This window comes from Lepidothrix coronata, unplaced genomic scaffold (genome assembly GCF_001604755.1).
Source record: "Lepidothrix coronata isolate B3197 unplaced genomic scaffold, Lepidothrix_coronata-1.0 Scaffold69, whole genome shotgun sequence".
NCBI classification, from domain to species: Eukaryota; Metazoa; Chordata; class Aves; order Passeriformes; family Pipridae; genus Lepidothrix; species Lepidothrix coronata.
The window spans coordinates 1,787,905-1,814,990 of record NW_016690249.1 but is presented as its reverse complement, the minus strand read 5'-3'; the positions used below and the strand labels follow the sequence as shown (position 1 = coordinate 1,814,990).

General features: G+C 42.2%; 1 protein-coding gene and 2 non-coding genes across 6 annotated transcripts; 2 read left to right on the top strand and 1 right to left on the bottom strand.

Moving 5' to 3' along the window:
• The first annotated feature begins 6,081 nt into the window (after positions 1 to 6,081).
• Positions 6,082 to 6,155, top strand: TRNAN-GUU. Its single transcript has one exon. It is a non-coding gene; the product is annotated as a tRNA-Asn (tRNA).
• A 251-nt stretch (positions 6,156 to 6,406) lies between these two features.
• TRNAV-AAC lies at positions 6,407 to 6,479 on the top strand. Its single transcript has one exon. It is a non-coding gene; the product is annotated as a tRNA-Val (tRNA).
• Positions 6,480 to 9,475: 2,996 nt separating this feature from the next.
• Positions 9,476 to 26,453, bottom strand: USPL1 (ubiquitin specific peptidase like 1). Of its 4 annotated transcripts, none has more exons than XM_017818619.1 (9): positions 26,365 to 26,453; positions 22,150 to 22,316; positions 21,477 to 21,605; positions 19,534 to 20,191; positions 17,295 to 17,381; positions 16,748 to 16,877; positions 15,387 to 15,512; positions 14,556 to 14,716; positions 9,476 to 13,014 (listed from the first exon to the last, which is right to left on the bottom strand). In XM_017818619.1, the coding sequence occupies exons 2-9, from the start codon at positions 22,246 to 22,248 to the stop codon at positions 11,114 to 11,116; spliced, it is 3,291 nt and encodes a 1,096-aa protein (XP_017674108.1). In that variant the 5' UTR covers positions 22,249 to 22,316; positions 26,365 to 26,453; the 3' UTR covers positions 9,476 to 11,113. The 4 variants fall into 4 exon arrangements, with proteins under 4 accessions (XP_017674108.1, XP_017674107.1, XP_017674106.1 ...); XM_017818618.1 differs by having other exon boundaries at positions 22,150 to 26,057; positions 26,365 to 26,442; XM_017818617.1 differs by lacking the exon at positions 26,365 to 26,453 and having other exon boundaries at positions 22,150 to 26,262.
• Positions 26,454 to 27,086: the final 633 nt, after the last annotated feature.

The following is a 27,086-nucleotide window of genomic DNA, read 5'->3' as shown; positions in this document are numbered from 1 at the left end:
GACATGACTGTGTGAGAAGCAAGGCCATAATGATAATCTATGTTTAGATTTGGCCTGTGATATTTTCTTCAGATTTTTAACTCTTGGTAAATTTACTTTAGGAAAAAACCCAAATCCAAGAACAAAAAGAGAAACACAATAGGTCTTTGAGAATGCTTTTATTCAGGCTGAAGTTCTCTTTTCCTCCAGAAAATTATCTTTTCTTATTGAACATCAAAGTTTATATCTGTGGTCTACTGAGCACTGGATTGTAGCTGGTATTTAGGGATGATATTTAATGCTAAGCATCTACTAATCTTCTGAGAAGAAAAACCCATCAACTAAAAGAGTTTATGGAATTAAGTCAAAAGAGGAATATTGTCTAAGCAGAGATCAATGTTATGACTGTAAAGAAAGGAGCGGGGTGGGGGGAAGGTGTCATGGTGAGAGGAGGGAGCTGCAAACAGAAGAGAGTGAAGGGAATACCACAGGTCCTCAGGGCATCTGTGACAGGACAACTCCCAGTCATCTTTCCACAGCAGGCACTGAGCTTTCTCTTTCTTCTGCCTGTTTTATGCTGGTGCAAACCTACCAGGCAGCTTGCAGCTTGCTTTTGATTTACAAGTGGCAGTACAAGCACATGAGCCTGCTCCAACTTGCCAAGAAAACACACAGGCTTCCCCACTATCAAAGACTTCCCAAAGGTGGCTTCTATTCAGCAGAAGTGTCATGTAAAAGGGGGTAGGAATCACGCTGCTGAGCTTTGAAGTTGCCATAATGCCAAAAAACACACAACATATCATGTATTTATGCCAGCAGCCTTTCCAGCTGGCTGACCCAAATTCCCAGCCCTCACCCTGTGGGATGGCCAGGTAGCAAGAGCTGAGCTGTCCACTGGCACCTCTTGGCATCACAGGATGCTTTGGCATTTTGGCGCTTGGCATTCATGGCACTTTGCTGTAAATGCAGCCTGTTACCTCCTCTCGCCAAGGTGTGCTCCAAAGCCATCCCGTGTGTATGCATGGAGGAAAACAGGGTTTCACAGTCCTTCCTGCAATAAGAAAACCTATGACATCAATTCCAGGGCTTGCTAAGGTGATTTCTGTGTGTGCAGGGAAAAAAAATCTTTGCCAACAAGAAAGTGTTTGGTATGGCTGCCTTAAAATATGAACTGCAAGGGTTTTGTTTTGTTGGGTTTTTTGTTTGTTTGTTTTTTAAGAGCAACACCACTCTGAGGGCTCTGCTTGAGGAAAAGCTAAGGAAATCAAGATGGTACGAGAGATGTCAAAGAAGTCCTGTTCCTTTACCATGTCAAGTCTGTTGTATAGTCAGGCAGAGCAGAAACCCCTTGTGGGGAGGAATTTTACTTTTTCATACCCCTTAGCACTGGAATAGCTGCAGGATAGAAGGAGATTCTGGCAACTTTATTCCAATTTGAGGAATTGTCTTGGCGAGGGAGAGCTAAGATGGGGTTAAAATGACTCTGCAAACAGTTTCTGCACGTTAAATTGTTCCTTCTCCCTGAGACCTTAATATACACACAGGATCACTGTCTGGTTCAAGCAAAGGTGACACCACTGAAAACTCTGTCCAACTGGGAAAAAGATCAGTGCAAACCCCTCCATCTTATTTCAATTGGCCATTTGAAATAGGGGATTTTCTCAAGTAGGCAAAAATAAAAACAGGGGAGGGGGGGAGGGATATGCACCTTGGGGAACAGTACCTGCACCCTCTACATCCCCTGCCTGTGGGTGGACCTCTTCAGGCACAGGTAGTTCTGTGCTTCAGCAGCTGCTGTCAGACCCCAGCCCTTTTGCTTGCTGCATTGCTGTTTGACATCCACATCGTCCTGTCTGAGGAAGATAACCTTGACACAGCAAGCCATGAAGCTCACGAAAATGTGCAAAGCCAGCGAGCTTTTCCAGTTGCGCTGTGAGGCTTCCAGCACATTAATCTCCTCCTCTGAAATCTTGAACAGCCAGTCAAAATAATCCTTTTGTAGAATTGCTTTCATAGTGAAGAGGAAAGGACTGGGAACACAGATCTATAAATATCTTTTGGGTTGTTCATCTCTCCTCTCCTCTCCTGCACTCTGATCAGCACTCAGCTGCAAGGACTCTAATGAAAGTGTGTCTCTGGATAAAATAAAACTGCTCATATGAAACTCCTCTGTATAAATGCCAGGTGATACACAGCCATCATGCTTTATCATAAATGCAACAGGACACAAAGCCCCTCAGACTGGCTGGTTAATATTAGCACTGTGCTTTGCAAACTTAAAGTTTGCACCACAGCACCATCAAATATAGTACATACACACACGTGACCTGCCGTCACTTAGTCTTCTTCAGCATCGCATCCTTGCTGAAGCCTGACAAAACTCCAACGGAGCGCATGAACAGAGCTGGAAACGTGAAGTGCAACATGAAGAAAGGGGCAATGCTGCAGTTTTTAAAATGCTGTCTTCATTGTGCACAGCTGAGAAAACGATAGTGTGGGAGCAGCCAGAGCACCACCTCGGAACCCCCTCCTTCTCTATATTTTCCAGGCTTTTTCCTTTCACTTGCTGTCTTCGTACTCGATTTGTACAAATTCAGCTCGAAACACAGAGCTGGAAGACAGAGCCTGTAGTCCCTCTGGGCCCTCTGGCACAGCCTCCTCCTCCTCACCCTCTGTGTCTCATTGTTGTGGTTTAACCCCACTCAGCAACTCAGCCCCATGCAGCCACTTGCTCACTCCCCACCACAGGGATGGGGGAAGAGAATCAGAAGCATAAAAGTGAGACAAAGGAAAGCAAAAGCCACACATGCAAGCAAAGCAAAACCAGGAATTCATTCACTGTTTCCCACACGCAGGCAGGCGTTCAGCCATTTCCAGGAAAGCCAGGCTCTATCATGGATAATGGTAATTTAGGAAGATAAAAAAAAAAGCCGTCACTCCAAATATTCCCCCCTTCCTTCTTCTTCCCCCAGCTTTATATGCTGAGCATGACGCCACATGGTATGGCATAACCCTTTGATCAGCTGGGGTCAGGTGTCCTGGCTGTGTCCTCTCCTAACTCCTTGTGCACTCCCAACCCACTTTTTGGCAGGGTGATGTGAGAGGCAGAAAAGGCCCCAAGTCTGTGTAAGCACTGCTCATCAGTAACTAAAACATCCCTTTGTGATCAACATTGTTTCCAGCACAAATCCAAAACACAGCCCCGTATCAGCTACTGTGAAGAAAACTAGCTCTGCCCAAAACCAGCACATTCACACCCTGCTCTTGTCTTCCTGTTTGCATGAGGGCTGCACTGCTGACTGACATCCCTGTGGCTGCGCTTCACGCCTGGGGTCCCCTTCCTCAGTGCTCCTGCCTCACCAGCGAGCCCCGTGCAGTGGGGGGTCTGTGCACCAGGCTCGTCTTCCCCAGTGCAGGTAGTTGGGTTGGTTTATCTTTATTAAATATCAGTGGGTTGAGCCTGGAGAGTTGCTGCAATGTAGCGAGACCAGTTTGAATCCGAGCCCCTCCAACAGGATGCTGGAAAACCACCACCAACATGGGCTCAGCTGTGGGTTTGGTATTTTCTCTGCTAGCAAGAGATTGAATTGAGCAGAGTCAGGACAGGCCCTTCTGAGGCCTCTAAGGCAAAGTCCCCTGATTTTCCAGGAAGCTATGGATTAGTGGGATTTGAACAGTGCCCAATAAGTGGCAAAAACACTTCACATGGACGTTCTCTCTGTTGTCTTTCCCTCCCTTGCTCCCAAGAAGCAGCTTCTTAGCAGCCATTGTGATACCAGACAGCCCTGACAACCACCCACCCTGTCACAGGATGAAATTCGCAGAATCACAGAAGGGCTAAGGTTGGAAAAAATTTCTGGTCCAACTGCTTGTTCAAGCAGGGCCACCTAGAACAGGCTGTCCAGGATCATGTCCAGTGAGCTTTTGAATATCTCCAAGGAAGAAGGCTCCACAACCTTTCTGGACAACCTGTGCCTGTGCTTTATCACGCTCACAGTGAAAAAGGGTTCCCTGATGTCCAGAGGGAATCTCCTGTGTGTCAGTTTGTACTCATTGCTTCTGTCCTGTGACTGGGTACCACTGAGAAGAGCCTGACTGCATCCTCTTTGCACTCTCCCTTATAAATGCTGATGAGATCCCCCTGAGCCTTCTCTTCTCCAGGCTGAACAGTCCCAGTTTCTTCATAGGAGAGATGCACCAGTCCCTTAATCATCTTTGTAGCCCTCTGCTGTACTCTCCAGTATGTCCCTGTCTCCCATGTACTGAGGAGGTCAGAACTGGGCATAATACTACAGATGTGGCCTCAACAGTGGAGAGGGGCAGGATCACCTCTCTCCACCTGCTGGTAATGCTTTGTCTCATGTGTTCCAGGGTACCATTTGTCTTCTTGGACACAAAGGCCTATTGCTGGCTCATGTTCAACCTGATGTCCATCAGGACTCCCAAATTTCTTTCTGCCAAGTTGATTTCCAGCTGGGTGCCCCTAGCATGTACCGTTGCATGTGTTTTGGGGTTTTTTTTGTCCACAGCTCCAGGACTTTGCAATTCTCCTTGTTGAGATTCGTTAGGTACCTGTCAGCCTATTCCTCCAACCTGTTCAAGGTCCCTCTGGATAGCAGTATCACTCTCTGGTCTATCAGCCACTGCTCTGAGTTTGGTGCTGTCTGCAAACTTGTTGAGGTTACACTTTGCCCCATCATCCAGATCATTAATGGAATGTTGAGCAGTATTGATCTTTGAGGTACACTGCTAGTTACTGGCCTCCAACTAGATCATCCCACTGGTCACCACACTCTGTTCAGCCACTTTTCAATCCACCTCATCATCTTTTTGTCCAACCCACACATCAACAGCTTCTCTGTGATGATCTCACAGAAGACAGTGTCAAAAGGCCCCACTGAAGTCCAGGCAGACAATATCCACTACCCTCCCCTCATCTACCAGGCCAATCACTTCATCATGGAAGTCTATCAAGTTGGTCAAGGATGACTTCCCCTTGTTTGAGCCATACTGAGCACTACTGATGATTTCTTTGTCTTTGATGTGCCTGAAGATGGTTTCCAGGATTAGATGACCCATCACCTTCCCGGGGATCCAGGTGTAGCTGATCAGCCTGTATCCCCCAGGTTTCCTTCTTGCCCCTCTTGTAGATGGGGGTGATGTGTGCTTTCCTCCAGTGCTTGGGCACTTCCCCTAGTTGCCATGATTGATCAAAGCTGATGGAGAGTGAGCTTACAATGGACCTGCCATTATCCTCAGCACCTGTGATATGTTTCATCAGGACCAATGGACTTATATACATGTAGGTTGCGTAAATACTTTCTGACCTGAGCCTCATCCCCCTAGGGTACATCTTCATTGTTGATTTGGTTTTCACAACTCATTTTTGCTGCCATTATCACCTTATTACCTTTTAGGTGACTGCAAATTGATTAATAATTCATTTTTAGAGCTGAGGCGAGGCTGCCTGGGCAGCAGATTCCCAGATCTTCCTCTCTGCTCCCCTTTGAGAAGTCTCTTTTGCCGTCTCATTTCTGTCAGTGTACCCACATTCCTTAAGCTCATGCAAATAATTTTCAACAGTCTTTGAATACTGTGAGGTTAATTTTTTTCTTCCGTTCTTCAAGTCTGTTGTCACAACCAGTCATTTTGTTACTGAAAATATCAGAAGGAAAGATGTTGGATACTTTGGCCACGTATTTAGTAACAGGCAGATGCTAATTTTTGCCTTCCTCGTCCTTGGCACGTACTGTCGGAGCTTTCGCTTGCTGTCTGGTCTGTCTCAGAGAGCAGCTTTCAGGCTCCCATCCGCAACTGTCCCACCAGCAGCCAGAACTGTAACCACTAATTTTTTCTCCTTGTCCACTGTTTCCCAATCCCTTGCTCCTATGGGAAAATCCACCAAAAACAACAGAGTAAAAAGGATTAAAAAAAAAAAAAGGACTGTTCTTCAGATTAGAAAAGCAAACAGACACCAAAGCCCAACCCACCCACGCCCAGCCTCCCAAAGCGAAGGGAGAAGGCGCAAGAGAACCAGGCGCACGGCCCGCCCCCGGTTGTCGCGGGCATCAGGCGCGGCTCGGAAGGCACTTTGCCCAGCGCGTCTCTGTGGCGCAATCGGTTAGCGCGTTCGGCTGTTAACCGAAAGGTTGGTGGTTCGAGCCCACCCAGGGACGGGGCGCGACCTTTTTGCTGTGCGTGCGTGTCTTTTTCGTTCCCTCCTGCAGGAGCGCTTTCGCGGCGGCTGGATCCACCCCGCGCCGCCTTTATACCACTCCCAGCCCGACACCCGCTTTCAGCCCGAGGACCTTGCCCTTCCTGCCCCCTCGAGAGGAGTTTCTTCCATAACGTATGTCGACAGTCGGGGTTCAGGGTGCTCCGTGTAATCCCTCAAGGGGGGCCGCAGAAAGCAAGAGCGCCATCGGAAGTTTCCGTAGTGTAGTGGTTATCACGTTCGCCTAACACGCGAAAGGTCCCCGGTTCGAAACCGGGCGGAAACACCATGTTTTTTCTTTTCCCCACCCTTCCCGTGTCACTGCGGATGTCGTTTTTCCTGGCTCCTCCTTTCCAGCGGGCCAGCGGTCGCGTGGGGTACAAGCCCCGTGGGGAGCTTCCGAGTGGGAGAGGGCAAGGGGCCTCCTGAGTTGCAGCGGAGCCGGGAGGGAGGAGCAAGGGCAGGGCTCGGGCTGTGTGCTGAAGCCGTGCTTCATTCGCATGCACGAGCTTCCCCTCGGCAAATGCAGTTTCCCTGCAAGGATGGAAACGAGGAGGGGAAACGGATCTCAGCTGAAGTGGTCTGAATATTATCAGAAAACTTGGGACAAAATCTACAAGCCCCTGATTACTGAAGCCACTTTAGATAGTCATTTACATTTACAAGAGTAATACAGACCCATGTCCAGGGAGAAGCATCTCTTGAGGGTTTTTTCAGCCTCTCTTATGTTGAAAATGTAAGCTTTCAGGAAAGAAGGCACCCAGCCCCTAACTTCTTTACACTCCTTTCCCAGCATTTTCTCTCCTTCATGAGCCCCATGGCTCCACCGTGCTCTGCACTGTTCAGCTTCAGCATCTTCCTCACAAACAACTACACTGTGTTTGTGCACAGCAGTGCAAAACTAAGCACGCTGCAAAATTCATCAGCCTGGTAACCCCATTAACCTTATTTTCTCTCTTGCCCCGTCCGCACATTGTCTTAGATCTATACTTAGATTGTAAGTTCTTCCACTCCAAGACCGAATCCTGGCAGACTTCAAAGCAGAGCACACACTTAAGATCTGCATGAACTGCTTGAAAGGTAACGTGCTTGGCTCTGAGCATGAAGGGGCTCACATCAGGCAGAGCAGCTGTTCAGCTTTGCAAAAGGAACACAGACAGGACACAATTGCTCTCATAGATACATTGTCAGGAAGGGAATAATTTTTTAAAGTAAAAACCAGTGCTGGAAGAAAAATAAATGGCAATAGCCAGCCACGAAAAACAGATTTGTAATCAGCACCGCAGTGGCTTTCTAGAACATTGCTCTAGCAGATCATACAGCTAAAAACCCATGCAGGCAGCTCCTATGCATATCTACTCATTTGTTGTAGGCAGGATGTGAAAAGGCAGCCCTTTTTTTCCCATCCTGTACTCTGTGATTGAATGTATCATCAAGTAGTAAGATGTTAATCAGACTGGTCTCCCTAGAGCTGATTCTGAACTGTAAGTGCCACGACTGTGCCTTTCCCAAATCAGAAGACACAGATTGACAAGGCTCTACAGATGCATCTGGACAGGCTGGATTGATGGGCTGAGGCCAACTGAATGAGGTTCAATAAGGCCAAGTGCCAGGTCCTGCACTTGGGTTACAACGATCCCATGCAGCTCTGCAGGCTTGGAGAAGATTGCCTGGAAAGCTGCCTGGAGGAAAAGAACCTGGAGGTGCTGATTGACAGTAGCTGAACATGAGCCAGCAGTGCGTCCGGGTGGCCATGGCCAATGGCATCCCGGCCTGTATCAGCAATAGTGTGGCCAGCAGGACCAGGGCAGTGATTGTCCCTCCCTGTACTCTGCACTGGTGAGGCTGCATCTGGAATACCATGTCTAGTTTTGGGCCCCATACTACAGGAAAGACATTGAGGTGCTGGAGCATGTCCAGAGAAGGGCCACAGAGCTGGGGAAGGGTCTGGAGCACAAGCCTGATGAGGAGTGACTGAGGGAGCTGGGGTTGTTTAGCCTGAAGAAAAGGAGGCCTGGGGTGGGGGGTAACCTGATTGCTCTCTACAACTACCTGGAAGGTGAGTGTAGCCAAGTGGGAGTTGGCCTCTTCTCACAGGTAGTAAGTGACAGGATGAGAGAAAATGGCCTCAAGCTGCATCAGGGGAGGTGTAGATTAGATATTAGGAAAAATCTCTTCACCGAAGAGGTTGTCAAGCACTGGAACAGGCTGCCAAGGGAAGTGGTGGAGTCACTGTCCCTGGGAGTGTTCAGAAAATGTGTAGATGTGGCACTTGGAGATATGGTTTAGTGCTGAAGATGGCAGTGCTCAAAGCCATTAGACTTTTGGAACTTTACCCTAGCACACTGATGAAACCACCATAATGCAGTTGGTAACTTCTGATTGTTAAACTCTGCTTGCTCTCTGCCCACTTAGTGTATTTCTAACTGACAAAAAACTACTACAATACTTTGTATTCTCTTCATGGCAAGTAAAAAGCTGTATTTTAAAACTAGTCTCAATATAAATGTCCAGTAGCCACCAAATTCCAAACAGTTTCTTTGGTCATGGGGTTGTCATTCAATCTCAGCTGAATTCTCACCTGCACAGGCAAGTGAGAGGCAGTAAAACATTTATGGAAACAAACAAATCTACATGGTATCATTTTTAGTTTAAAAAAGGCAACCAGGAACATGCAGCACTAACAGATTTATTTTCATACCTACTTTAATCTCAAGTGCTATTTATTTGCTCTTGGAGCTTCTATATATATGTGTACCCACACTGAATCCCAGGCAGTTGCAGACCGAGGTGTCCGTAAATCAGTTTGCAGCAGAGCTGCCAGTGGTGACCAGAGGTCCTTGCTTCGGTCTAGGTGTATCTTCACAGCAAGTGTGCCCCCATAGCCCCCCTCCTCTGCTATTAACCTAATTATAATCCTTACCATCAGGACTTTTTCATCCTCTATCAGGGTGTCTTCCTCCTGTTGCCCTATGCATTCTGCATTGCCAACCCCAGGCTTGCTGCTTTACTCACCCCTGGGTCTGTGTCATGTCCTGAGCCAGGGGTGAAGGAGCTCCCACTGCACAGCTGCAGGTCGCTGCAACCCAGTCAGTCCCTGATGGTACCAACACTTGAAGGCAGCTCCCCACAGCTCCAGGACAAGCAGTCAGGGATGGGAAAGATGCTGCCTTTTAGCAGTTTGCATACATACATATACACCCTCCCTCCACCCCCCCCACACCCCCCAACACCCACCCACCACTGGTTGGAAAACTCCACACAGAAATGCTATGACCTTCCTCAAGTCTTGCAGAGGCACCTATTTTATTAATGGATAAATCAAACTCTAATTTTGGTCAGCTTTTTTTTGATCAGGGAATTCACAAACAGGCAAACATTTTACCAGCAGTGCACCGGCACTTAACATTCAGAATCCATTGATTTGTTTTCTATTGTAACACTACCAATTACAGTATTTAAAACAAAGAAGAAGCTCAAGTTCTTTGCAAAGACTTGTATTTCAAGAATGAAACCATTCACTGCCTGAAGTACCAGTTTGATGACAATGTTCACAATTGCAGCAGAAATAACTTGACATGGAGAGCTGGGGGCCACTGACAATTTTTCAAACAGTTTTTGAACCTAGTTCAAACAACCTAAGACCACTAAAATCCGAAGCCATGCCTTGTAATAACAAATATGTTCAACTGCACCTATTGGAATAGTAAGATTGAGGACTTAATGTTTTGAACTTGGAATCCAAAACAATGAAAAAATGCAGAACACCTCTAAAAATGGCTGAGACAAAGACTTGCTGTTAAAATCTTTGTTATTTCTGAGAACAAGAAAAATGTATAGCTACTCAACTTGGCATATAATACTCTCAGCTGTGTCTATGCGTTTAAAATACTCCCATCTAGCAAAACCAAATCTATACAAAACCTGAAACACCAAGGTGTGAATCCCTCTGCTTACTCACTGCTGTCTTGCTACATTTTCCCATTACTTTCTTCCTATTGACCTTGCCTCTCCTTGGCACTCTCACATATGGACAGGGGTGCACTGCTCTAGTCGTGACCAAGTCCTAGTTACAACAGTTATAGGCATTAACTTGCAGTTAAATTAATTCTCAGAAACCTTTGTTTTATTAATGATTTTGCAGCTACGAACAACTAAAAGGTACATCTGATATTCCTTCTTAGTGATGCACTCTGGACTGAATGTTACTAATTTTATTTAAAAAAGTAACCTGGCTCAGAAGCATATTCTGCCAAATTACATTCGCAGTTACCCAGGATGAAATCTCAGTACGTGCTGTAACTTTAAATAGGAAAATTTCTAGCATGTATCCATCCCTCCTTGGATCCAAGGGGTATATACACCAGCATGAGCTTGTAGAACAGCAATTCTGTAAAGAGCTGAATGCCAGCCTAAGAGAATGCCAGCTTCAAGTTTAGAATGTTACAATCTTCATATCAAAGGATGCAAAATTCCCTGACTACAGAAGGTACTTAAATTTTTTTTTAATGTCAGACAAAATAACTTCAGAAGTGATCCTGTAAAATAAATGACTACTACATAAATAATATTTCTTACACCATTGCATCATTAAGACTACTGAAGTTTATTATTTCTCAAACTCACTAGAGTATGGATGTTTTCCATATTAAAAGCAGCAAAAATTAAGACTCATAAGAGCTTCTCATTAAAAAGCATCAAATCTGACAACTAAAATAACTGCTTCTCAGAACAATAAAATTCATTAAAACCTGATTTGCTTGTTACAATAAAATTTTAAGGAAAAAAATACCTCAAATGTAAATTGTTCAAGTACAGCCAGTGTGCAATTAAACTAGTTAGAAAATATAACTTAGTAGTGCTTTGTTTCAAAATATACATAATACTGAAAAAAACACTTAAAAACAAGAAACCGAATATTTACCAAGTTTCAAACAGGGTTTCATCAAAATGAGGTAAATCTATGTCACCTGCCATTGAGCTTGGTGCTGAAATGGAGAACAGGTCTTCAAGTATATCTTCCCTTGTAGGACTTTCAAAAGCAAGTTTTTTCCCACTGGGTTTGTTTATTGCATCAAGTTCCAAATTAGTGTCCTTTACAGGACTGTAGTAATTGTGGTCCTCACTTGTCACTGCTGCATGTGGCACACTGGTCTTCTCATCAGACCCTGTTGTTGCAACACTACTATCCACCATCTCCATATACATACATTCATCTTCACTTTTTGGAGCCTCTAAGGAAGCAACAGTTGAAGTAGGGGACAGTAACTCTGCCAGTATTTCATCAGTGTTACTATGGGTAGTGCACCCTGACACAGAGTTTGTATTAAATTCAGACTCATTATTTGTGATATCAATCTGATACTGCAGTTCCCTTAAAAAGCTCTGCAATACTTCACTGTCATTTTGAGATTCAGTCTGTGATGGGGTGCTTATGTCTCCACTCACAGGTTTTTCCTGTTTCATTTGTTCCACTGCTAGTCTATCCAGTGAAGCCAACTTCTTCTTTTTAGCATTCAGTTTTTTTAACAGTTTCAGGCGAAGTTTTTTTGTTTTGTCACTATCTGACTCTTCTGCCTTCCCAGAGTTACAGCCAAGTGAATGGCACTGAGTCACTTTACCTGAGGTACCCAGTGTACTTCCTGACTTATTCCAAGTTGGACCTGCAATAGTGGTATGCCTTGCTGTTGGAAGACGACTGCTTTGAGAAAATCCTTTGTAATTTGATAAAGGATGACTATTATTACTCTGAGGAGCCAGTGACTTTGGGGTCTCAGTTTTGTTTGTACCTCTGCTTTGAAATCCACCAAAGTTACTTGCGCCCTTCACTGGCAGCCTCACTTCACTTACTTTTTGCATTGAGGGAGTTTTGCAACTTCTCTCATTCTTGAGAACTGAGGCACTTGAAGGCATAAAGGAAGTATTGTTGCTTAATAATTTCTTTACCCAGCTTCCGACAAATCCTCTTTTTTGGTCTTTGTGTGAAGGCTGAACAGAATTATTCGCAGCAGAACTGTCAACTTGAGAATTAATGACAGTTTTGCTTGCATATCTCAAGTCAAGTGATTTTTGTATAGTATTCTCTACTGCTGACAATTTCTTGTTCAGCTGTAGTTCTGAATTTAATCCATGTTCTCTGTTAACTAAATTAGTTCTGTCATCTGTTCTTTGAGCAAGTGATGAGTCAGATGAGTCAGGGTCATGTTTTTTGAGAACAGGAGGAGTAATACTTGCTGGGTTCAACTCTTCTAGAGGTAAGCAAATGTTGGAATTTTCATATAACATGCATTTATTATTCATAGCTAGACCAGTTCCAGCAAGCTCTCCTGTATATGGAGTGTTAAGTGAAAAAGCTGGTTCCTGCTGTTGCAGTATGCCCATTTCAACAATAAGGTTATTTCCCACCATCTGTCCATTTGGCAGCGATTTACCTTCCGAGTCAACTTGAACTTCTTCAAGCATCAGTGTTACGAGATCATCGTGTGCCAGATTTTCTAAACCATGATGAACAATACTTTCATCCTCAGCTACTCGCTGCTGTTTCTTCTCTGGGGTTCTCACAGAATCCTCTTTGTGCTGTTCTGCAGGTGTTTTGCCTACAGTGTTATCAAAATCACAGTGCAACACCATGGAATTTGACTGTATGTTATTAAGAGGAAAATCTTCAATATTTTTACTCTGGAACTGTGAATTCAGTTCTTCTGGCACATGGGATGTTTTCTTTTCCCAGATAACAATATGAATCTCTGAAGAAGGAACTTCAAATCTTTTATGTCTCTTGCAATATGGCCCCTTTAAATCATCACATTCAAGCCAAGTTCCTGAAAAATAAACAGCAAAGAGACTCAGAGACTTTTAAAGTTGAAGTCACTATCCTCACACTTGTCAAGTACTTTTATTAACCCATTCCCCTAACAAGCAAAAAACAGAGGGTTTTTCTACAGAGAAAACTGGGAGACTTCCACTGTAAAAAGATCAAACACAAGGAGAACTTGCAGCAGTATTATTACAAGTCAGAGTAGGTCAAACATAAAACAAAGCTAAGGGATTTTTGGCTGAGATACCTTGTCTGAAAATACCCTCACAGGTCTGAGGTAAGAACCACCTCTCAAATTAAGTTCCTCTGTAGACCCTTACATTGCCTGGGTGGGAAGCATGGGGGTTTAAGAGAAACTGCTCATTTTAATACTCTTGTCTCATCATCTGCAAATTGTTCATGGATCATGAACAAATCTTTTACAGCTTTAAGAACTTAAAAATATATATATATGATGTATAGGAGGCTCTTAACTACGTATTTCCCAGCTGCTTCCTCTTCTATTTCTCAAACCCTGGCAGTATGATTAAGACAATTTTCATGTTGTCACAACACTTTATAAGACTGTACTCCATTCTTTCTACAGAAGCATAAGTACCAAAATATCAACTTTTCACCTTCTCTGATTATGGAGCTTCCATCCATCCTACTATTAGTAATGTCTTTAACATAGATTTGTGCCTCCCACTCCTCAGGTGCCATAAAGTTCAGAAATAAAAAGAAGCTTCATTAATGCTTATAGTTCCATAGGTTCCCTTGCTTCCAGCCAAGAATGGATGAATCTCTGGTTTCAAAATAACCAATACTATTTGTCCCACAGTCATGGTCAGACTGAATTTTTTTAACTTTTACGAAATTATGAATGGAAAAAGCCCTAGGCAAATTACTTTTGCCAGTGAGTGCACTGTAGGGCAGAACACTGCTGAACAAATCAGTTAAACCAAACCTAAACCTTCACTTCGGGTAACAAGTTCCCCCAGTTATTCACATCATTTTAATATGAAGTTTAGAATGCAGACAAAAGAAATCTTTATTATATATTGACTGTTGAGATTACTGCAGTAACTCATAAAACAGTATTTCATGTAGATTTATGAAGTATTATGAAGATAAGAACTATAAACTCTACCTTACCTATCTCTTATGAGGAATGGCTGAGGGAGTTGGGCCTGTGCAGCCTCGAGAAGAGATGACTGACAGGGGACCTCATCAATGTCTAAAAGTATCTGAAGGGAGAGTACCGAGGAGGATGGAGCCAGGCTCTCCTCAGTGGTGCCAAGCAATAAGACAACAGGCAAAGGGCACAAACTGATGCAGAGGAAGTTCCACCTGAGTATGAGGCAGAACTTCTTTACTGTGCAGGTGACCGAGCACTGGAGCAGGTTGCCCAGAGAGGTTGTGGAGCCTCCCTCACTGGAGATATTCAAGAACCATCTGGGCACAGTTCTGTGCAATGTGCTCTATGATGGCCCTGCTTGAGCAGGGAGGTTGGACCAGATGACCCACTGTGGTCCCTTCCAACCTTACCCATTCTCTGATTCTTACCATCAGGATTCAAAGACCAGGCTATGAAGTGCTTCTTATCTGTCTGATACTGAATAATAGATGTTATTTGGTAAGTGTCTTCCTCAAATTGAAATGAGTATTTCTTCAAGTTGTTATGTGGCAAGCCTTCCACGAAATGTAACATTAAAATTGAAGGTACTCTGAAGAAACAATAAAGAACCAGTTTATTACAATAAAACAGTGGCAAAAGTTCCTAATGAAAAAGTAAGGCATCTCTAAGACTATGTGGTTCTGCCCTTATTATTCTACTTCCTCACAGGACTCTTCAGATTGCACAGTAGTCAAGGGAAAAGAACATCCCAACTGGATATTCCATTTTGTTATAGATTAAGGGGAAAAAACACCATCAAATAAGGGATTTGGGGAGTGAAGAAAAATTGGGGGGGGGGACAAAAAAAAGGAGAAAACTGTGCCATAATCACAGTAGGAAAGGATATTGTTCCCAAGTCAAACTAGTAAACAAATGATCAAACAAGTTTTATTCACCAATGGCAGGGGCTATGGAAAGGCTGACACAGGATATAATTTTTCTCTATATACTGCTTGATATAAGTATTTTGACCTGGAATCAAACACACGTGCTGGTCAGCATGTTAAACAATGTTCTATGTTTCACGTTTATTAAACACTATTTGCCATTTCAGCATTTAAGAATGATCTAAAATATTAAAAAGTGAGTATTTATCAGATTTGAAAGTTTAGAATCTCTGTAAACCCAAATCACAGTTTAGTTTTGAAAGTCATACATTCAGTAAATGAACTGTATGAATTGTATGTGTTTTATTTTCAAGTTCATATATTCAAACTTACTTTTCCAAAACCATCTGTCGTCTTTGAGATCTATCACCACAGTTATTACATGGTCCAATATGAACAGCGTTAAGTGGATGCCAATCGGGGATTATATTTGCAAATGTTGTTAGTGTTTTCTCAAATCTGGATACACAAAAAAAAATAGAGTAAGTTCAGTTGCAGATCAGAAAACAATAAATATACATACTTTACCAGGAGAAAAAAGTTATAAAAACATTATGGCAAAGCCAAATTCTATTTGTGTTCAGGCCGTTTGTGTGAAATTCACCGTGACTGCATCACATCCAAGTCAGCACTGAATTCAGTTCTCCCAAACAGTCACGATTTGTTTTCAGCAGCTCTGTGGCCTTCGGGTTCACATTATTTGATTATTTGTTCTTTTTCCCTTTTCATGTTATCTCCATTTCCTTTCCAACATAGGACAGAGCTTGTACCAGAACCCACATAATTTACTAGCTAATACAAAATCTCAAGAAGAGAAGAAAGCGGTAACAAATTACCTCAGAATCCATGTTATACAAGGTCTTGTTTTTAAAAACCAGCACATTCATAGCAGAGATTACACAGAGGTTATATTATACGAAAATACAATGTACGGGATATTAAAGCAAAGTAACATAGTTTATTCATTCATTAGCCACAGAAAGGACTTCCATTGTATTCAACCTAACCTAAATTTTTCAACTTTTAAAAAAGCACAGTATGTAACCAAGGCTATTGAACACATACCTATTAACTGTCAGAGTAACAGACAGCATTAATCTCATTTCATTTGGGAATCTAGAATTTTATTGTATAAACCTAAGACAGTAGAGAGAAACAGATGTTTTCCAAATAAAGTGAGCTGTCTTCTGAAGGTATCTCTCTTCTTCTGCTGACTCTAAAAGGAGCCCAAATTACTAGCTTGTACCTGCAGCTACACAGAAGTAAATCGATTCTCAAAAAATTACTACTTCCCTGTAATACTATTTTAAAATAGATAAATTATGTTAGAGAATCTCTGATTCTTTGTAATCCAAATTAATATTACAGGTATTCTTTGAAAGGAAAAGCGTATTAGGCATATATTCTTTAGAACCACAACAACTTCAATACTCTCAGCAAAATACCAGAGCAAGTGTGGCCACAGACTCGCAGTGTTACCTATTATTTCTTTCTTAATTGATAACATGGTTTCTTAAGACACATAATAGCAGTAAACTATTTGCAAATGCTAACCTAAAAAAGTGGATCACATACAACTCTACCAACAAGCTTAAGCTTTATAAAATCTGGAAATCTAAAGAAAGCCAACTATCATATATGGATTTTAAAAGGTAGGGTAGAACAGCTATACAGAAACTACTTAAAAATCTCACCGGTTCTGGTATTTGTAGCCACAATATACACATTCAAACTTCCATGAAAATGAATGCAAGAATAGTTTCTCAGCTTGTTGATCCAACTGTAAGAGTAGATGGAGTGCAAACACTGGATTCTCCATATTACCTTCAAAGATGGGGCAGAAAAAACCAGTCACTGAATATCTGAAATCACCTTTCAGTACTTCAAAAAGGAAGGAGATAAGCTTATTGCTAGGATTTAAACTTCAGTTATCATTTCAAGGCTCTGTTTCTAATCCTCACAGCAAAGGGACTGATCCATGTTATTAGGTTGTTATCAGTGACAAGTTTGTGATGACAGCATAATTACAAATATGGGAATATGCTCTCTAAAAAGTCAAAACAGGCAAGGGACAAACCAGCTGATCATACTATAAAGTATGTGTACGTTACCAACTCAAGCAAATGTATTTCCAGACTCTCTTGCATGCATGTGTATACACACACTTTTATGTACTGACAGAAAACGCTTTACATACAGTTTCCTGAAAGTAAATACTGAGGTGCTGCAAGAAGTACTTACCCAATTCACACCTAAGCCGAGGCTGAAGCTGTGTAAACATTAAGTTTCTGACTTCATTGAGATGAGATTCTGCTTTTGGAAGAACATCTACAGAAAAAAATACGTCTTCATGTATTTATGTGTGACACTCCCACCTTTTCATACACATATGTAACCCCTAACATGCACTCTTTCTCTGCAAACTGATGCCTTTCATATTGACCCATACTTGCCTGAAACCTGGTAAAACAGTCAATTCTTGGTATTAATTAATTTGAAAATTAGAGAGGAATTTACACAAGTTACTCACATTTTACTAAAGTGTGCTAACTAAAAACTACTTGATCTGATTAAATTATGGCTAAGAGTGCACACCAACAGCTAGATAGTAACAATTTTTAAGGATATTGTGACCACATATTACAAATCCTGCAGATTCAGAGATTAAGAGCAAACTTTAAAACCTAAACATTAAGACCAAAACCAGGAAAATTTGCTTACATATTTTCTAATGTTATACAATAATAAAACATTTAAATGTACTGTTTCAGATTAAATACTAATTTCCTAAATGAGCCTTTAAAGCAGTAAAAATAATTTTACACTTAAAAATAATTTTTTATGTCATGTATCTTATGTATTTTAATTTTGCAAGTTATGTTGTTTCCACACAAACACACTCTACTACATAACTTCTACTACACAATCATGATCATAACCTGCAGAAATTAAAGGATGTATTTAGAATAGCTGTTGAAACTGTTTATTACATATAAACTCTATGCACAGAAAAAAGGAAATAAGAAGTTTCTTGCAGGTATATTGCTTTCTATTGTTTTTAAAAGCAGCTGTATGAAAGAGATGCTGAAAAACTACACAGAAAGGCAGAATAAATTCTACACCTCTTCTCCACAATACTCTTCATCCAATCCCGTCCCCATTTGTCACCCAAACAAAGTTTTGCAGCAACTCCTGAAAAGGTTTACGTTCTCTCAAACAACACTATATTTCAATACTTAACATCCCCATTTAAAGGTTATTGCACACCAGAGCTCCTTTGCAAACACAGCCCATCAAAAGGGAAAGAAAAACATCTCAGACATGTTCTGTGAAGGTAGAAGGCTTCCCAGTAACAGCTGAAAACCTAAATTCAAGCACTCTGACTTTCTGGCAAGCAGAGTATATCAACTACTTCAGAATATTTGGGGTTTTTTTCCCCCCCTCTGTAACATGGATTAAACCACTTTTGATACACCTGTAATTTTTCTCAGAAAAGACATGACATTCTTCAAGTTACCTTAGGCTGTTCTGGGACTATAGTCTCTATATTCAAACACAGATATTCCAATGGGATGTCTGTGGACATTCAGGAAAGGTACTGCCTAACCAGAGAGCTCTTTAATTACCTAACAGATGATGTCTTAGAAGTTTAGACTTATGATACCAATGGTCCAGTTCAAGAGGACTGAAAAAACCATGATCTTAGTTTAAGAGTCTTAAACTGAATCCACTGAACAGAAAATGGTCAAAGAGCACACCAGCAGATTACAGTGACACATGCTCCTCTGAGTCCAGCTGTGCTGCTGGAAGGTTGCCCTGAGCTGCCCATCACAGCCCCTGTGCTCAGAGGTTAGTCCTCAAACCTGTTAAGCCGACCTGACCTGTTAACCCCCTGTTAACCTTCCCAGACCACATGAACAAGGTTAATGTGTTTGACTACTTTTGACTGAGACAAGTTAGGAAGCACTGTCATCTACACTGCAGCCTGCAGACCCCAGGGGAAGCATTCCTTCAGTGAGCACGGCTGGAGCCAGGAAAGAACATATGTTCCCGGCTTTACTATTTTTGGTGTGACAAGGCAACTACTGCCTACTTAAACAAGGATATAAACCACAACAGAAATTATTTTGAAGATTGATATTAGAACAGCATCCTAACATGTTAACCAACAAGGGGGAGGGAAACAAAGTAAGGCTCAATTACATAATAAATCAGAAAACCTTCATGTGGCACGTGAAAAAAACAATTCAAGAGACGCTCAGTGTTTGATGCCTTCAAAGCGTGCACGTTTGCCCCAAGAAAAACAATTTCAGAGGTTACTAGGAGTCTGCTATATAAAGCACAGTACTCTGCAAATTCATGGTAATGAACTGTAACTCATTCTTTTGTGATCTTGAAATAGAACGGAGGCATATTTAGGTGCACTGTACTAAATTCCACATATTTGTGGTCAGAAAAACCAGCAGCTAAATTTACTCACCTTTTACTTTACTCCTTTTACAGGTATTCAGCAGCATAGTTGCTTGACTATATTTTGTTAGAAGTTTCTGGAGTAAGCATTTTCCATTGTTACATTCTTCTGCTAGGGCAAGTTTTAATGTTTCTAGGTGTACCAGTGCTGACAAAATGCAATCTAACCAACAAAGATTATGTATGTTTCTCCACTGAAGACACAAATCTGTGTTATTAGTGGAACCTTTATCCTCTTTCAGTGAAATTTCAGATGTTGTTGATAAAAGTTCAGAATTTGGCAAGGATTGTATTGTGGGACTAGAAGACTTAGGTGGACTTTCTTGATAGCTGTTGGTCTTGGTGGTTGTTTCAAAATCCACCTTCTGCATGCAAGACTCCACATTGTTACCAGGTTTCTGCTGGTCATTTTGTAATACATCAGGTAGGCTTGACTTAGGAATACAGAAGATATTCTGAGAGCATTTCACAATAGGGTCTGTATTAATAGCATGCTCAGCATTTACCAGATGATTAGTTCTTGCTTTTTTGGGATCTGATTCAACAGGAGAGAAGTCACTGGTATCACACAATTTTCTTTTCTTATGAGTAGATGGAGCTTGATGATTTTCTGAACCAGCAGAAGTAATTATGCTGTCTAATGGTTTATAACCAAGTGGGTAGATACACTAAAGGAAAGAAAGAAAGTTACAGTGAAATGTATAAAGCAATTTCAGGTGAACAAGAGCTAAAAATAGGTATAAAACATAATGTTAAAATGGAATGTAGAATCACAGAATGGCTTGGGTTCAAAGGGACCCTACAGACTATCTAGTTCTAAGCCTCCTGCCATGGGCAGGGACATCTTTCACTAGACCAGGTTTCTCAGAGCTCCATCCAACCTGGCCTTAAGGACTTCTGTAAAGTGATATTGTAATTAAGTCAATACATATATTCAACATATATATGATAGGAAGCCTCTTTTACTCAACCATTGTCTTTTAAGCAACTGTGAAGTAAATGTATCAGTAGTGATAATTCAACACTACTTTTCCAGTAAATTCTTCCAGCTGCTGAAAACAACCTCATTTTACTAAGGAGCGTCTTCTTGTCTTATTCTACGCTAAATGCATTCCTTTAGGGTACAGATTTGGCATGATCATCTCATGCCTGAGAGACTACTGGTGTCCAAACTGGCAGAGTATCCTCTCAGGCTATCCCAATGCCTTAGACCAGTGTTGGTAAGGTCATATATACATACAGCTATTCTGCGACCAGAATATAGACAAGTAGCTATTACCAATCTCCAGAACTATACAATAATTAGTTAAAAGTAGGAAGGGATGGGAAAAGCACCTCAGAGACACATATCTTGTCTAGCCTCTACTAATTTAAGGGCACCGGTCCACTTGGGATTGCTATACCCTCCCCACGTACATGAAGCAGCGAAGGGAGACACAGTAAAATCACACAACTCAAATATTAAGCAGCACAGAAATCCAGCTAAGGTTAAACATAAAAAGAAAAGGAAAAAAATAAAAGAAAAACATTGTAATTATAATTATAAACCTATTTGCTATTCCCAGACATAAAGAAGGAAAAATGGGAAACTCACATCTGCAAGAATCATGAATTCGTTACACGGACCATCAAATTTTCATCTTCTATTCTGACTCGTACAAAGATTCATTTAGTACCACTTATGTTCCCTTGTTACATAAGCAAATCTCTCCTTTAGTCATTTTGATTTACTCTTTTAATTCTTTAGGGTAAGTACCTATGCCTAAACACTGTACAAAGATTAATTATGGAGCTTTTTCTATATACAGGCAAATATCCTTAAGCATACAGACTGAAAGGGGTCCTATTTCAATAGTCTGCTTACTACCACCAAAGTCATGAATTTAGAGAGGTGTAACCACTGAAGGTAAAGGCCTCTGCACTGCCAAATAAAACTGTTTATTAGTGTAATACCTGAGGATTTTCACAAAGAAAAATGGACTCTTGAAAATTAATACGGTAAGTCCTTAAAGCTTGGATCTGACCCTTCTCTTTGCAGACTGGACAATACTCATGTGCAGTTGTTTCCACAGGATTACAGTTCTAAAATAAAGATAAACCAAGAAAGATAAAGCAGCATAAATTTATGCATTTCTTATATTCTCCAAAGGTAAGACATACATATCAGGATAAAAAAACAATGTGCAACTTCTAAATATAATACCATACAATGTGAAAAAATAAACTACATTGGTTTCTTTTTTAGCATTTATATATTTGTATGGTAGCATGTTCTAAATAAATTTATATTTTTATTTAAATACTAAAATAAGGCATCTTTAACAACACAGTTACGCACATTTTATTCTATTTGAACTAAACCACAGGGTACTTATTGCCAGAGAACACAAGCTCAGATCTTTTTAAGACAAATCAATTTTCATAAGATTGCAAACAATTATAAAAATAGTGCCAGTAAAAAAAATCAGAGGCACTGATCTAATGAGAATAATCTTTCGCCATTGTTATAGATTTCCGTGGAAAATAATTTTGGGAATTTTTTTGGTAAAATTAAGACCAATTAAAAATCTCTCAAAACAGAGAAAAATATGAACTTTGCACATATGTAAAACAAGTTTCAACTGACTTTTCCCAAATACCCCACCATGTGGAGTGTCGATTTCCCTATACCAGTCCCTTCTCCAATCACTTGCAAACCATTTGTAGTCTTCTGGGTATCCATCATTCTGAGCCACTGGCTAACTTATGTCACTTGTAACAATGTCATGACCACTAAGGGTTTTTCAAAGACTCCTGAAAAATAAGAAGTAAATAAAACAATTAAAGAAAAATTAGGCTGAAGTTTGGGAAACAAAAAATAGCAACAATAATGCAGCTTGTATAATTTGTGGAAATGAATTCAAAAGAGTATTTCTTTAATGGAAAACACTTTTTTTCCAGTGCAGATTATGAACTCAAAACTTTAAATTAAGTCACATAATAGATTTAACTGCTTTAAGTCCTGAATTTGGAAGCTTATCTATTCTTTGCACTACAAGGTCTCACATATTTTCCAAGTGCAGAAATGTAGAAGTCTTGCTGGGCATCTCACCTTACTGCATCTAACCCTCAGAAAGAATGAACTTTAAAAATGGCCATATGGGGCTATAGGTTAGTGCTGAGGACCATTAAAAAAACAACCAACCAAAAAAACCCCACTGTTGCATCTTTCAAGACAGTGAATTTATTGCATAATAAACTGTTAGAAGTTTGTCCTGCAAACATAACAATGTTTAACTACAGAAGGGCATTCTGCTGCTACTGCCATTTTTGGAAATTTCTCCTAATGTTAATTTAACAATGTTATAGTCTTCCTCGCAAACTAAAGCTCTTCTACAGTTATCATTACTATGTAACTCCACTGCATATTTTACAAGTGACACTGAATATTCTATTTCAAATGACTCTTAAATTCAGAATCAAAATTTTCTTTTCTCACCTATCACACATACACACAGACTCAGTTGTGGAGCACCACTTTAGTATGACCCAGGTGCACATCAGAAGGCAGCTCCTTAAGTCCATTCTTTCACTGGCACTGGGGTTAACTACACCTTGAATCAGCCAGCAAAACCAGGGGGGTAGAACTACAGGGATCCAGTTCCGCTCCTGCTGACTTCCAATGGAACTAACTAGAATAAATACATATCTCTTCAAGATGCATGAGAAATTAAGGTAAGCTGAATTGCAAAATCATCAACGTAAAATCTTTCCTTCAGCCACAACTGTTCCCTTTTCAATACTTCCACTGAAAAGCATCTTCTCTCATACCATGATGTCCTTTCAACCCTTTCATACAGTACAGCATCAACTTAGATTCTAGTTCCTTTCAAAAAGGGAAATTTCTCAAGGCATTCTTTGAGACCAGTGCCAATACCAGTTCAACCCAAACGCATTTATAATATTTGGCAAGGCGAGACCCTACAGAACTGGACAGAATGCTAAAAACCAACAGAGCATCAATTAAAAACAGCACAGTAGAACAATGCAACCACTCATTTCAAATCAGACCCCAAGGGCAACTTAAGACTGGGTCAAAATGAGATGATGGTGTGTCACATTGACACTCTCAACGTGTTCAGCAGCACTTCTCAGAATTACGAGGCTGCAGCATGTAGAGACAGTATACCCTGACTTATAAAACTAGTGGTTGTAACAGAATAGAAGGCAAGAGCATAAAAATATCAATGCACATGCCTCAGAGCACATGTTTAATTTTCAAAGTAATGCTAGAAGGTGCATAAGAAACAGTACGGTCCTGGGCTCACGCAAGGTGAAAAGTGATGAATTAGCTAAAAGTATGCACACTTGCTGAACTGTAAAGGAAAAGCAAGCACTCCCAGTTTTTCACCCAGTGGCAACAGCACTATCACACTGCAACTCAACTATATTATCATATATTTAGTCTAGCCAGGAAGGTGATTTTTTAAATACAAGTACAAGTAGTACAGATATCAACCTGTATCATAGGTTATATCAGATAACACCCTAAAACACTTAATTTTACTCTTCAAGGGACTTTTAGTCAATTCCTTGGCCTGAAGCAGTCTCAGCTCTCCATTGCAAATAAAACACATAGCTTACGTGACAGAAATTCTCCAAGAAATTTCTCACCACATAAATAAAACACACACTTAAAAGGTTAGTAACACTAATAAGCTGCAGGTTATTCCTTCTAATTCCTTTGCAAGTCCCTGTTTTCCCTGTCAGCCCTCTCAAAAGGAAAGCAAGTTGGTTTTTTCAATTATGTTCAGTCTCTGTTATTTCTGCTCTTCTTTTTAAAGCTTAAATACTGTTCTGAGATGTACAATGTCTCCCCCCAGCTATAATCACCCAGCAATAGTACTACAGTACTGGAGCAAAGACTTTTATTCCTCTTGTGAAGATAGCAACTTTAAAAAAAATTAATTATCCTTTCAGTTCAAAGACATAAACACAAAAAGCAAATAAAACAGGTCTGCCAATACTAGATATGCAGAGTGGTACTAAGTGGCCTGCCTATACTTTTCAAAGAGCTTGTAACATTGCAGGAAGTTACTGGTGATCTTTGCACAATCTATGAAAATTGGGCACGAGATCAACAAAGTTGCCAAAAAACCAACAAAGGAAAAGACTGCTGCACCAAGTACTGAAACAATCCATTGTAGCCAAGTGCAATAAGTGCATTACAGATGCAAAAGTACACAGGAATGCACTTTCAAACTTACTGGTTCACGTTCTAAAGCATTTATGCTACTTTCCTTCTTTTAGTCTGAATACTGAAAAATGTAATGCAAAATATGCTATGGACATGGCATAATTATGTAATTATAATTATGCTATGGTTATGCTTCCTTGAGGACATGAGGTAATCTAACAGTTCACTGCAGAACAGGGGGTGTCCTCTCTTCTATTTCTCTCCCCCCACCTTCCCTGATAGCTCACATACTCATCAGACTTTCCATGAGCTAACTGAACTCACAGGAATGCAAAAAACTCAGCAAAGCACAAGTTTTTCTGCTATTCCAGTGAGTTAAATTGGCCTATGAAAACTCCAATGACCTACAAAGCTGACAAGGCAGAAGATAGAAAACAAGGAAAAAGGGAAGGATTGGAAAGATATAGTTTGATGGGTAAACTGTTAGATGGCTAAGGAATTGGCTGGATGGCCACATCCAAAGAGTTGAAGCTCTATGCCGTAAGCAAAAACCAGTAATGACTGGTGTCGCTCAAGGGCCCATATTGGGATCAATACCATTTACTGTCTTCAGCAACGGGGCACTGACAGTGGGACCGGGTGCCCCCTCAGGGAGTTCGTGGATGACACCAAGCCGAGTGGTGCAACTGATGGGCTGGGGGGAAGAGGTGACCTGAAAGGGACCTGAAAGGGACCTGAAAGCAACTTTCTCTACATCACAGCCTGTAAGTGCTGGGCAGAATTGCAAATCTCCATGGTGGGGGAGCAAACACAAATTTCTTTCCTGAAAGAAGTCTAACACAGACTAACCAAATTAAGATAAAACTGATGAAGTTTCAAAATAAACTAGGGTGCAAGTTTAGAAAGTTCTAAAAATTTCTTCTTCAGTCAGACTTGTCTTAAACATTCTCATACTAAATGCTTTTATGGGTGTATGAGAAGCGACAGAGGCTACATGTGTTGCTGACAAAACATTTAGTTTTTCTGAAAAAAAAAGTCAGTGTTTTAATATGGTTTAAACTAATGGCGTTTATTATAGCTGCAGCTAAGAGATGCAAGACTTTGGGAAGGCACTTGGTGCAGGCAGAGCCCTAATTTCTGCCCCACGGCAGTGGAAATGAGGGGCTAAGGGTGGATGGATGGATGGATGGATGGATGGATGGATGGATGGATGGATGGATGGCAGGCAGATCCAGCCCAGTGCGCAGGTCCTGCCCTTCCACACCGAAACGTGCCCAGCTCTTTCAGATAAACCTATGGTTAAACTGCCTCCTCAGTTCTTAATCCACATCCAGAGTAGTCCATACACTATGGAAAGACTGCAGAGGAAAAAAGCGTTTGTAGTTAATCGCTGGAACACGAGAAGCCGTGCAAGGGGCGGGTGTGCACGGACACACACAGACGGCACCGAGCGCGTCCCTGGTTAACGGGGAGCGGAGGGGCCGCGCCCCTTCCCCGCACAGCTACTGACATGAAATACTCAGTCGGCATTTCGGAACCCGGGACACCTCCCCGCTCTCCGCCGCAGCCACACCGAAGGGCCCGGGACAGGCCGGGGCCGCCACTCTCCACCGGCCACAGCCCTCACCCGGCCCGTGGTGGACACGGCTCCAGCCCCGCTCTCACCTGCCGGCTCGCACCGCTCCCGCGGCTCCCGGTTCCCGGCACTCCCGGCTCCCCGCGCAGCCCTGGGCCCCGTCGCGCGTGGCCGGCTCAGCCCGCCCGACCGCCGCTGCCGCTGCGCAGCTTCCGGCGCGCTCCCGCCGCCATGCGGGCCCGCCCGCCCCGCTCCCGGCAGGCCGCGGGGGCGGAGCCGCTAGCGGGCGGGGTCGGGGCTGCGCCGCAGCCCTGCGAGCGGCCCCGGGGTATGTTCCGCTCCTTCCCGCCGCGCTCCATCACTCAGGCGGAGCGGTGGGAGGGACGGCCTGAGGGGCCGGTCCTCCGCCGCCTCCCTGGGCGCCTGAGCGGGGAGGGTCCGGCACCTGCTTCCCCCGCCCGCCTCTCGGTCCGGGGGGAGACGCGCGGCAGCCGCAGCTCCCGGGCGGGAGGGGCGGCCCCGGTAAAGGGAGAGACGGCGCTGCCGCCGCTCCGCGCCTTGCTCGGGGCACGGAGTTGATGATTAACCTGCGGTTCACTGAATACCTACCTGGCTCAAGTCGCGCCCGGGATGTGGTTTAACCTTGTCCGAGGTTTCGGTACCTCGGGTTTTGCCTTTCTGCCCGAGACCCTGGTGCTGCTTTTGCTGCTACCGAAGCGCTGCGGGGATGTGCAGCTCCCCTTTGAAAATCTCTGCTGTTAATATCAGCCTAGACTTCGCTTTACAGTCGTTTTTAGAGGTTTGAGGCTCC

Coding starts and splice junctions, on each gene's coding strand:
- USPL1 (XM_017818619.1), bottom strand. CDS start 22,248: ATGATGGATACCCAGAAGACTACAAATGGTTTGCAAGTGATTGGAGAA. Junction 21,606..22,149: donor TGGTGGGGTATTTGGGAAAA/GTCAGTTGAAAC, acceptor TCTTTATTTTAG/AACTGTAATCCTGTGGAAAC. Junction 17,382..19,533: donor TAAAAGGAGTAAAGTAAAAG/GTGAGTAAATTT, acceptor TTTTTTCTGTAG/ATGTTCTTCCAAAAGCAGAA.